Source organism: Meleagris gallopavo, chromosome 1, assembly GCF_905368555.1.
Source record: "Meleagris gallopavo chromosome 1, MGAL_WU_HG_1.1, whole genome shotgun sequence".
Taxonomy (NCBI): domain Eukaryota; kingdom Metazoa; phylum Chordata; class Aves; order Galliformes; family Phasianidae; genus Meleagris; species Meleagris gallopavo.
The window spans coordinates 60,856,600-60,868,720 of NC_139404.1; the positions used below are offsets into that span (position 1 = coordinate 60,856,600).

The 12,121-nt window shown below is 40.2% G+C and overlaps 1 protein-coding gene across 40 annotated transcripts in view; it reads left to right on the plus strand.

Moving 5' to 3' along the window:
• The window catches only part of CACNA1C (calcium voltage-gated channel subunit alpha1 C), a 473,299-nt gene that overhangs the window by 394,400 nt on the left and 66,778 nt on the right, over positions 1-12,121 (plus strand). For all 40 annotated transcript variants that reach the window (XM_085230299.1, XM_085230338.1, XM_085230100.1 and 37 more), the window contains 6 exons: positions 158-265; positions 952-1,004; positions 1,111-1,257; positions 2,157-2,358; positions 2,805-2,963; positions 5,894-6,004. In XM_085230299.1, the coding sequence (XP_085086425.1) occupies positions 158-265; positions 952-1,004; positions 1,111-1,257; positions 2,157-2,358; positions 2,805-2,963; positions 5,894-6,004 (780 nt within the window). The remainder of the gene's footprint in view (positions 1-157; positions 266-951; positions 1,005-1,110; positions 1,258-2,156; positions 2,359-2,804; positions 2,964-5,893; positions 6,005-12,121) is intronic.

Below are 12,121 nucleotides of genomic sequence, written 5' to 3' on the forward strand. Positions count from 1 at the left end.
CACATTGGTTTTCTCTCCCTTTTCCTGAGACGTTACGTAGTGGGCAATAGTTAAATGAAATTCTTGTATTTGTTGTTATAGTCTTGGGCTTCATTTCTAACCATAGCAACTCAGAACAGTCCTACAAGTTACTTTTGTTCCTATCTTCCATTTGCAGCATGTGGTCCAATGTGTATTTGTTGCCATCCGAACCATCGGAAACATTGTGATTGTCACCACCTTGCTGCAGTTCATGTTTGCCTGCATTGGAGTTCAGTTGTTTAAGGTAAAACCATTTGACCCATACATTCATCCATTACACTGAGCTGTTTTCTGGGGTGGGAAGAAAAATACCATGAAAAACCCTGAGGAAGGGGAGATGGAATCTTCCCATGTGAGATAGAATGTGGGGCACTGTCAGTATTACTTGGTCTCCTACTACCAGGACTTAACAAAACTGGGTCAGTCATATGCAGAACTGTTGCAACTCATCTGTAATTGTAAGAAATCATCAGTAACCCTATTCTCCAAATTGCTTGTGGCATGACTTAGTGACAGTGGTGAAAGGGTCTTTTCTAAACGACTTGTAATTGCAGGCTGTCTACATTACAATTTGCAGAAGAGGGAGCACGCATCCAGTGGAAATCACTGGAGATTACTCATTCTGTTCTTTAGGTCTACTTTTATTTCTTTGCCCTTCACCACCCTTGTGACAATCAGCGTTCAGCAGTACTTAGTGCACATGTACCTCAGGATACACACAGAAGAACACTGTGCAAGCTGATGAAAGTCTGTGCTCTGAGGTACCCAGACACAAGCAACTCTTTGTCTAGTTCATTCACATCTGCCTGCAAAAGAGTGTGTAAACATACCCATAGCAGTTAAGCAAGTAGTAAATGCAGCCTCCCTGGTATACTCTATCCCTTCCACTGTTAGGAAAGGAAGCTTCATTCCTCTTTCTTCTTCTTCAAGGGCAAACTCTACAGCTGCACTGACAGCTCCAAGCAAACTGAAGCAGAATGCAGGTGAGTCTGACCTTTCCCACTTAGCCCCTTTCATTGCCCACCTGCTCTCAGGGAAGGTACCAGAAGTGCAGTTCTGCCATGTTCTCTCTCTCTTTTCCACCCACAGAGGATACTACATCACATACAAGGATGGTGAGGTCAGTCAGCCAATGATCCAGCCCCGGAGCTGGGAGAACAGCAAGTTTGACTTCGACAATGTCTTGACTGCCATGATGGCCCTCTTCACTGTCTCAACTTTTGAGGGCTGGCCAGAGTGAGTGCTTCTTGTCCAATGCTTCACTACTGATGTCCTCATTCATTTCAAAAGAGAAAATTCAAATATAGAGAACTGTCTTTCCCATTCTAAGTATTTTAAAAGCATTAAACATAGCAATAGTAGCAGCAGTCATTGTAGTATTATGAGTTTTGTAAATTCCTCAGGACCTGCATGAACTGCAGCTCTTGTGCTTGTTAACAGCTTACAGCACTATAGCTCTTAAGAAATTATTGCCAACAGCAGCAATAGTGGCAATAATTGTTACAAATACTGTGTATATAAAGGGATAAAAATGCCTGTCAGGCACTTATCAATATTGGTAAGTGTTAAAAGTTTCCTATGGAGCCAGTGGGCCATTATGAAATCCACCAATGCTAAATGTGCAATGCAGGTAGACAGAAGATAACTCACCAGGCTCTGTCTGTGTCACAGAGACCAAGGATACCCTTGGTTTCACTCAGTCAGACTGACATAGGTTTGCTAGGGTATCCTGGGTTTGTCCCTGAACTGTGTCACCAGGCGATGCCAACAGCAGCACTAACAAATGTTAAAGTGTTGAGATCCTTTTCTCGCACAAAACTCTGCTCCCAACAACATGGACTCTTCCGTTAACTGAAGGCCATGCTTCTTGTTGTTGTTGTTTAAGTTTTTATTGTTCAACTAGAAATACACTTTACCCTTGACCCTGACCAGATTCAAATGTATTAAGTTAATAGAAGTTGTGTCCTCTTTTTTGCAAGAGTTTATACTCAAATCAGTGCAAGTCAGTGCATCTATGAATGAAGTAATTTTGATACAAGTAGAAAAAAAACACACAGATGAGTTTTATAACATCATCTATAAGGCCTCATGACAGCTGCAGATTTTCTCTGCATTGGGCTCCTGTTTGCTTCCAGGTTGCTGTATAGGTCCATTGATTCCCACATGGAGGATGTGGGACCCATCTATAATCACAGGGTTGAGATCTCCATCTTCTTTATTATCTACATCATCATCATTGCTTTCTTCATGATGAACATCTTCGTTGGTTTCGTCATCGTCACATTTCAGGAACAAGGAGAACAAGAATACAAGAACTGTGAGCTGGACAAGAACCAGGTAATTCATGACCACTTACTCTCTCTAAAGATAGAAATGCATTGACAGTAAGAATTTAAGAGAGAAATATATACAGAGAGTAACATGTGAAAATCCCAACAAGATGAATCGTTAAGCTCGCTTCACTGCCATCTTTCAGGAATCAGGTAAAAAAAAAAATCTTTCTGCAAGATTTGCACAAATGAAAATATTTACTTTAAAATGTGTGCTGTGTCATTTGGCTCAGTGAGATTAGATGAGCGTTCTCTGTCCAAAGTAAATACATATGGATGTCTAAAACAGGTAGAACATACACGTTCTCTTTATGACATAAAAGAAATTCTTCTTCTAAGCAGTAATTTAAGAAAATAGATTGAAACACGTTGTACATTTATAATATCTGGAAGTAGCTAATCAACTTTGTATTCTGTTTTTTGATTTTTAAACATATCATATCTCTTTCACAGCGCCAGTGCGTAGAGTATGCCCTGAAGGCCCGGCCCCTGCGGAGATACATCCCAAAAAACCAGTACCAGTACAAAGTTTGGTATGTGGTCAACTCCACCTATTTTGAGTACCTGATGTTCGTTTTGATCCTGCTGAACACCATCTGTCTGGCCATGCAAGTAAGTAAGCAAGTAGAAAACCTCACAGGTGATGAATTGTTAGACTTTGTTGGGGAAAATTTAGAAATTACAGAGACTGAGACCTACTTTTGCTTTCACATCATGAGTTGAGGGAGAGTGAGAGAGGAACAGGATTAAAGGAATTGTACAATGCAAGTGATTTCTCAGTTCTAACTTGTATTCTATGAAGTGCAAGAATAAACCTTGAACTGTCAATCACCTGAGATCTGAATTTTCAGTTTTGGCCTTTTCTATGTTAAAAAATAGGGTGCAAATATGTTGGTAAATAAAGCAATCAAGGCTCTGTATGTCAAGGATTCTTTTGATGTTGTAGAGCTCAGTGCTGCTAATTATAAGGTTGAGTCTGTACATGTAAGAGGGAAGGCCAACAAAGCTAATATCCCAATGGGAGTCTACTATAAGCCACCCAATCAGAATGAAGCATTTGATAAGCAAATGACAGAAGTCATGCAAACAGTAGCCCTTATTCTCTTGGGGGGCTTCCACTTCTCAGACATTTGCTGGAAATACAATACAGCAGAGAAGAAACAGTCTAGGAGATTCCTGGTGTGTGTGGAAGATAACTTCCTGACGCAGCTGGTAAGAAAGCCTACCAGGGAAGGCATCTCTCTAGATCTGCTATTTACAGAGAAGGATTGATATATGTAGTTGTCAGAAGCTATTTTGCGTATAGTAACCACAAAGTGATTGAGTTCTCTGTTCGTGGTTAAGTCAGGAGAGGGGTCAGTAAAAATGCTGCTTTGGACTTCCAGAGGGAAGACTGTTCAGGACATTGGTTGGGAGAGTCCCTTATGTGACAGTCCTGAAAGGCAAAGGGCTCCAGGAAGGACGTATTTCTTCTCAGAAAGAGTGGTGAAGCATTGTAACAGGCTGCCAAGAGTGCCAAGTGGTGGTGGTGGGGGGGGGGCATGGATTCATCATCCCTGGAGGTGTTCAGGAACTGTGTGGATATGGACTGAGGGACGTGGTTCGTGGGTATGGTGGGGATAGGTTGATGGTTGTAATAGTTGATCTTAGTGGTCTTTTCCAACCTTAATGATTCTATGATTCTATGGAAGTGGGAATAGAGCATAGGAAATCCCTGGTATCTACTTTGTTCTGTGTTAAGAATCATAGGAATTTCTCTAGAAAGAACCCCAAGAGGCTGTATTTTCTTCTCCATCACAGCAAATTAGGATCAATTCTACCTAAAACATTTTTTGATAGATGACTGCTAGCTCACTTCACTAGAGGTGCTACTGATTGCCTTACTATCACTACAATGAGAATACTTTTTCCTTAATGCTTGAGGGTTTTCAAAAATTAGTGTTAGTTGTCATCATAGAATCATAGAATCACAGAATCATAGAATGGCCTGGGTTGAAAAGGACCAGAATGATCATCTAGTTTCAACCCCCTGCTATGTGCAGGGTTGCCAACCACTAGACCAGGCTGCCCAACCTCCAAAGAGATATCCAAAGCTAGATCTCCAAGAATAGCAAATAAAGGTAATAGTTTAATATGTGTAGGTGTAAGGAAGAGGAAGAAGACATAACTTTTACTAAGTGGTCAGTTAACAAAAAAAATTCCATATTAATTTCAGTCAGAGAATGAGGCTTAAGAGAGACACAATCTGTTCCGTACATTTCCTGAAGTCTGCCCTTTTCTGGCTCATTTCTTCAACTCTTTGCTTAAGATCTCCCTTGCCTCCCTTTTCATTTTGAGTTGGTCCCACTCTGCTCTCATCTGTAGGATCTACTGCTTTGCTGTGTCATGAAGCAACAGAGGACTATCATGTTTATTCTCAAGTTCTGGAGCATGCTCAGCTGCTGTAACATTAGTTCACACAAAGGGCAGATGGAGCTAGAAGCTGTGATATGTTTGTGAGCCCGCAGACAGGACAGCATCTCCGGAGATTCTAGGAAGCCTATACTCATCCTAAGGAAGTTTTTCAAAAGCTTATGGTCATATTTTGTCAAACTTCGTAAGGAACAGCTGACACAAAAGCTGCATTCCAGTAAAATTCCAAGTTTTTAAGTCCTAAGGATACTAGAATCTCACAAGGGAAATGTCACAATAAATTCTGAAAACGCCTCAACAATGTACTTTTCCCTGGCCTGTCCTTCATCAGCAGCTGAATTATTTTAACAGAAGCTCCTTTCAAAAAAAGTCACCCTGAGCTATTGCAGAATATGAGAATTCAGCCCAAGTTGTTAAAATTATCAAAATTAAGCAACAACAGAGGAAGATGCACTGAAAGACAACCTTTGAGCAAGGCAATCAGTCCCAAGAGTAAAGATCTGGGAATAGGGATATGAAAAGTGAGGTGGCAAAATCTGCAGGAGATAGTATATGAATTTATCAATAGATGACAGAGAGTAACTTCATAAGATCTTAATAAAGTTAAGTGAATAGCCAGCATGATTGCAAATTTAATTCAAAATTGACAAATGCAAGATAATGTATTTTGGAAAAATATGATTTGAGCTGCTCATATATTTGTAGAGTTCTGAATTAAGTGCAATTACTTGAGGAATGGCTTGGTATCATTATGAACTGCGCAGTGAAACTTCACAATGCAACAGCAATCAAACAAAAAAAGTGATCCAAGTCTTAGAAAAAGGTGAGATAAACACAACTGCAAACTGCCTTGTACCATTATGCAGATTTATAATGAGCCCTCCATTGGAATGATAAGTGTGACATTTTTAAAAAGAGATGAGATTCAGAGTCAGATGGCAAAAATGGCTAGAGGTATGGAAATGCTTATGTTTGAAGGAAGATGGGAATTATAATTTTTTTTTTTTAATGGGGCATACTGGGATTTCCTTTCAAGAACTCTGATATGGAGGAAGATTAGCAGTAGCCATGCATGTACATGACTAGCTGGTATGTCCATTCCTCACTGCTGCCGGGATGATGTTTTTCAGCACTACGGTCAGAGCTGCATGTTCAAGGAAGCCATGAACATCCTCAACATGCTTTTCACTGGCCTCTTCACTGTCGAGATGGTCCTGAAGTTAATTGCCTTCAAACCCAAGGTAGGTGCTATAGGTGTAGAGTTTCCTGGCCTCTGTGTGTGTGTGCATGTGTGCGGGGCAGCTGTGAGGAGAAGGAGGAGGTGAAACTCTCTGATTTATTACCCCACCAAGAACTGAGCAGGACAGTTGCTCTCTGGATTGGAGTCTCACATGTATTTAATAACTTTGTCACTGGAGAGTAGACATGCCAAATATTAAAACATAATAATAAGAAAATAAGAAAAAACAGCAACTTCTGCTAATAGAGAAGGTTCCTAGTTCTGTTTTCATTATGGTATAGTGGTGATACTATGTCAAGGCTATAATATATTCCATGCTGAACGTCATTCTGATGCTTGCTGTGACTTTGCTAAAATGGAATTAAAATAGCATCCCATGATTAGTCTCCTGGCCCATGTAAAGTTAATCAAGTATGACTCATTTTGAGTTATGAACCTTGGAAAAAAAATGTTTCTTCTGGGAAGACTGTGGTTCAGTGCTAGTTCGGCTTAATTTAGTTTGGAATTTAAGACTTCATTGATAGTAATCAGTACCTCAGCAGGTGCTGTCTGAAGGTGTTGTCCAATCCAATGGGCCATGACATTCTGCTAGTATAGCTGTATCATAGAGTAAGATACAAACTTTTCCAAGTAAGTTGTCACAGCTGCTGTGGGACAAGGACAAAGTTTCTGACTTCACATATGTAGATCACTCTGAAATTAATGACTCCTATTTATTTTCATGGAAACTATAACAGATACAAAGAGGACAATAATGCCAGTTGATAGAGAAAATTCTCAGCTACAAAAGACTGTTTTGCAAAAAAAGTCACCATTATTAGCTATGCATTTTCACCAGTAATGGACAAGAGCCTGAATGCAGCACTCATAAAAATCTACACCAGCAGAGGTGACCTTCTGACACTGTTGCCACTGCTGAAATGCACCACCCACCACCTCACCGTGCCAACATCCACTGTTTGGGCTCCATAAACATTCAGCAAGCATTGATGAATGTCAATGGGTGCGTTTTTTTCTGGGTGAAGGCATTTAATTACACAGCTTTTCTTCAAGCACGCTTCCATATCAGACACCATTTTGTCAGACTGCCCCTCAGCTACCATCTGTCACACAGCAACAAAATGTAATGGAATATTTGTGAGAAGGCCTGACTTCCACTGCCATACCACCAACATCCACCTCTAAAGTCGTGGGCCAACATAATAAAATAGGAGGCATTCCTTTCAGATCAACCTTCATAATTCAAAATTAGTTGAGTCTTTTTTTAGGGTTTAAATTCAGTGGATCATCATAAGGAGAGAAATGAAGATACCTAAACACAGACAGGCATCTCATGCCTTTTTTTATATATTTTCAACAGTACGTTAGCACATGGAATTGCATCTTGAAGAATGCTTTAATACACGGGGGTTGGCAAATGCTGTCTGAGGCACCAGTTATGACTAAGATGTCCATCATGTTAAACATGTAGGGTTTCACTGAAGTTACACCCTTCTCCCAGGTCTTAACATCTTCATCCTCAGCTCAGAAACATTGTTCTCCCATTCTACTGAATTCAGTATAACTTTCTCTTGTTATTTCTGTGTTGACATTAAGTCCACCTGGCCTCTCTCCTTCTTCAAGGAATGCTTTTTCCAGGAATTTTTTTAGAAGAGTCACAATGTTTGTTTGCTTCCTGAACCCAGTATCATGCTCCTTTCTTAGACGTACTTCTCTTGAAGGTTAGGATCATCTCATGCTGTCCTGGTGAAGGTCTGTTATTTCATGAGATCTCAAACACTACGTTGGGAAATTTAGAAGCATCATCATCTGTAACAGAAGGAATTTCAATTCTCAGGAGGGATCTACCTTTCACTTTTGAGATTTTGCCACCAAATCTTTCGGCACTTTGTAAAATTTTTATCTGCATGTAATATACCCAGAAGTGTATCTCACAGACTTTGTAACTCTCTTTTGATTTCATGGTTCTACTTTATGGGAGATTCTTAACTTTGAGAAAGATGAGGTTCTCTGGCAGAATTTGTTTTGAGCATTTGGGGAAGAATTCCAGTCAGTTCAACTCTTGAGCTCTGTATGTATGCAGGAAAGGTTTTATCTGGCATGGTTGCCCCTAACAGTAAGGAGCTGGATTTGTTGATGTTGCAAGTCCTTTCTACTTCCTGTGTCTTACTTTCCTGTATTGAATCTCCTTTCCAAGTTTTGCTGTACAACAAAGAATAAAGCTGAGGGCAAACCCGTCCTCAAGACAGAAAAACACTGTAAGACATTCCCCAGAGAGATTATGGAATCTCCATCATTTGAAGTTTTAAGATTAAGTTAAATGAACCTTTTCTTAGAAGCAGTTTAGGAATGTACAGTCTACCATGGGGCAAGGCAATAGACTAGTTTTACAGGATTTCTCTCAGCCCAGTTTTCCATGATTCTGTAATTTCTGATCTAAATTCCCAGCTACTACAGTGTAGTAGAAGTGAGAATATAAAAGAAGGCTTCCTTGTGGCCAGAATAGTAGAATATTAATAAAGACATCATGACTAAACATCAGGCACCAAGTTTAGACTTGGCCCTGCCCATCCTGAAGGAATAGCCATAGAAAGTAATAAATTTGTTTAAAATCCCAGTTTGGACTGTATGCCAAAAGCAGTTCAAATCTATCTAATTAAACTGTCTTAAACTGATAGTGTAATTAAACCTTTCAGGAAAATAAACAATATTATTAAAAATGGAACCACAGAACTTAGAGGGAATAAGAACAGGAATCAACTCATAAAAACCACTAGTATAGCAAAATGACTTGCCTCTAGCATTGTACTCTCACCAGGTAATGTTGAATTCAGTGACTCAAATTTGGAAATATCAAAATGCTCTGTGCAACTTGTCAGTGTTAGTCCGGTACAAAGATTTAACCTTCATTCTGTGTTCCATGTTGACTGAACCTGCAACTCAAAGAAAGAAACCACCTCTCCTAGAAGACCATTTGGACCGATGTGGTCCAACACTGGGTAGCATAGTCTGTTCATCTTTAAGCTGCACACTTGGAATTGAACTTGAACTTGACAAGAGTATGTTCTTGTGTAGGAGTCTTTCACCATGGAGAAAACTGTTAGTTCCAGCCTCTGCTTGGCCCAATCTTGTGTTCTCCTTTAATGAACGATATAAAAGCAACCAATCTACATTTGCAGGTGGAGGTTATTCCCACTAACACGAGCTGAAAAAGTCCAAAAGGATTTCACTGTGTCACTGGGGGGAACAGCACAGCCACCATCTCTTATTCACTACCAACAGTTTTCCAGACAAAGACATGAGATGCAAAGTGATATTAGTGTTTCCCAGATAGGAAACAGCAATTTTAGAATGCAGAATTTGATGCCATTTTCAGAGCAATGAAACACAAAACAACCTTTGTTTAAAATGCTTTGTCTCATTTGATTTTGTTCTCCAACATCATTCTTTTCTATCTGATGTGTTCTCTAAAATAGAGGAAATGTGAGCTTGTCATTAGTAAGGTTGACAGCAAGAAAGCAAGAAACTTAGGTAACTGAAGGTGTTGTGTCCTCACCTTGGTGGCAACCCCCAGGAGAAAGTGGCAGAACAGAACTGAGCACACAACTGAAGGTGGTAAAATTCACTATTTCACTGTAGTTTCTCCAATTTTGCAGTGCTTAATCCAGCAGCGGATGCTGCAGCTAACCTTCAGCTACAGTAAGCAGTGCAATAGCTGATTTGTAACTTCAAAACAGCTACCACAGAGCTCTCATCTTGGAATGAATGGTCTGCAGCAGCAATACAGCATCACATCTTTCTCCATCTGTGCAAACTAGAACAAGGTGTTATTTATTTGTAGCTTCTCTGGAGAGAATTGTTAATGGAACTGGGGGAAGTCTCTGGGATGATCAGAGCTGCTACCACCCAGCTCCGTACAAAAGTCACCTTGGGGACATGGCCATGCAGAGCAGCTTTGGAGAGAAGGCTGAAATTCCTAAGACACAGAATTCCTGCTGCAGACAGTGATGTGGCACATTATTATTTGAAGTAAAGATTTTTGCCACTCTAATGCTACCTATATATTACCAGTGCAATAATGGAAGAGTTGGCAGTCTCTGACTAAACAGATTTTTTTTTTACCATATCCAGTTTTTAGTTCTTCACTCTTATTCTGTGAGGAGATTTGTCCCACTTATTTTCACTCTTGGTAATAAAAGTGAAAAAATGTAAATGCACACTAAGTAGGATCACAGATCTGCCTGACTGCAAAGAATCAGTGAGGATAATTCATCTCTACAACTAGTCCTTGTGTTAGATCAGAGATTTACCATAACTAAACATACTGTTACTTTTGAGATTGGTTGATATGGTCAGGAAGCTCCCTGGTATGATTCTTTTTTGTTGGCCATCTCAAGGGATCAGTGTTTTGGTCATAGTCTCTGGGGAGGCTGTAGAGGAGAGGACTGTGTTAGCTGTAGAAACCATCTGTGGGTACAAGTAGTGCCTCCTGGGCAGGTACAAGACCTCTGAGAGCCCATGTGTTTCTGTATGTTGCACTGTCTGGAGGAGAGGTTCCATTCTCTCAGGGTTTATTTTTCCTGCAGGATAAATATAAGCACTGTATAAGACAGCTCATCTGTGCTTGATGCAGTCTTGGCAGGAGGGTATGCTAACAGTGAGCAAGAAAGATTTGGGATGATTAGGATTGCTGATAATGAAAACATCCACTACATGCGCTGCATCTCTTTACGGAGCATTAATGTGCTGCTCCGAAGCAAAATTCCTAATGGACCTGAGTGTTTGTCTTGGCTGAAGCTCATAAACTGCTTCAAGACTAGCTGCGTCAAAGAGAGAGACAGTCTAGAAGTAGTGCTGTTGAGCCAATGTCTTTTGCTGCTTTGTTTTTCTAATTTTATAAATTCTCCAGACCATCTGTTGGGTTGTTTTCCAGTTTCAGCACAGAAAAACTGCTGCTACATCGTGCATTTTCTAGAGAAAGCTATTAAAGGGAATGAGAGGAGCCATGCTGTCTTGTCTGCAAACAGTTACCACTATTCTCATATCATAGAGAAGTCCCCACAAGAAGCAGTCCATGAAGGCCAACTGCTCTGCAAAACCTGCTAATGTGGGGATGGATTCTCCTCCAGGAATTTCAGATCTTTCCAGCCCCCTGGAATAAGTTATTTTACTGATGAACAACATCTAGTATTCATTTCAGGAAACGTTTTACGTGTCTTCTTATTAGCTAGATCAGGACCTGTTAATTGGAGAGTTGTGAATTTTCTATCACTGTCTGCCATCTCAAAGTATGGCAGATAGGTCAACAGAACTACTCCCATGCATAAAGTAAAGCACGTGATCATATATTTTGTCAAATCCAGGTCTGTGGGAATGCTGGGGATTTCCTTTGAGGAATTATGACTATCAGAAGGACTACAGATCACAAGCCTATTCCCTTTGCCAAGCACTGACAGCACCTTTCTCCTCTGAGTGTTTATGGATGTAGAGCAGCAAGTCATGATCCATCTGCCTCAGAGAGATGGTTCGGTCCTTCATTTATCACTGCTACTTTGCTCTGAATTCTTGCCATTCTTTAATGGCTTCTGTGCACCGTTTCAAACAAGTTCCACAGTACCAGGAATAAAATCCTATATGATCCCAGGAAGGGCTATGACCCTCTGGGTAGTGGATGTCACCAGTATCACCCATAGTTATTTTTTAGGCTGCATTTACTGATGGATCTACCTGTCCTTAGTGTTTCTTTCTCCCCTGATGTATTTATATTTACCCTCTTAATTCCTCTTTAAGCACTATCACTCAGCATTTATCCTGCATTTGATGCAGTGATATCTCTTCTCAAACCTGCAAAATGACTCATCTGGTTTTGTTCCCTTTTTACTACTTCATTTTTGGTATGTTTATGCCAATAAACAGATCTCTGGGCAGTCTCTATTGAACTCACACTGCCTGCTTCATACTATTTGCATTCTTCTTTCTCACCATGATGATGATCAGTCATTTCTTGCTCAGGAAAGAGGCTTCAGCATTTTCACAAACAATTGAAATTTATATCCAATCTATCGCCTGCACCACTGAAACAAGATCAGTTAGTTTTGGAAATCTAATGCTTTTTGTA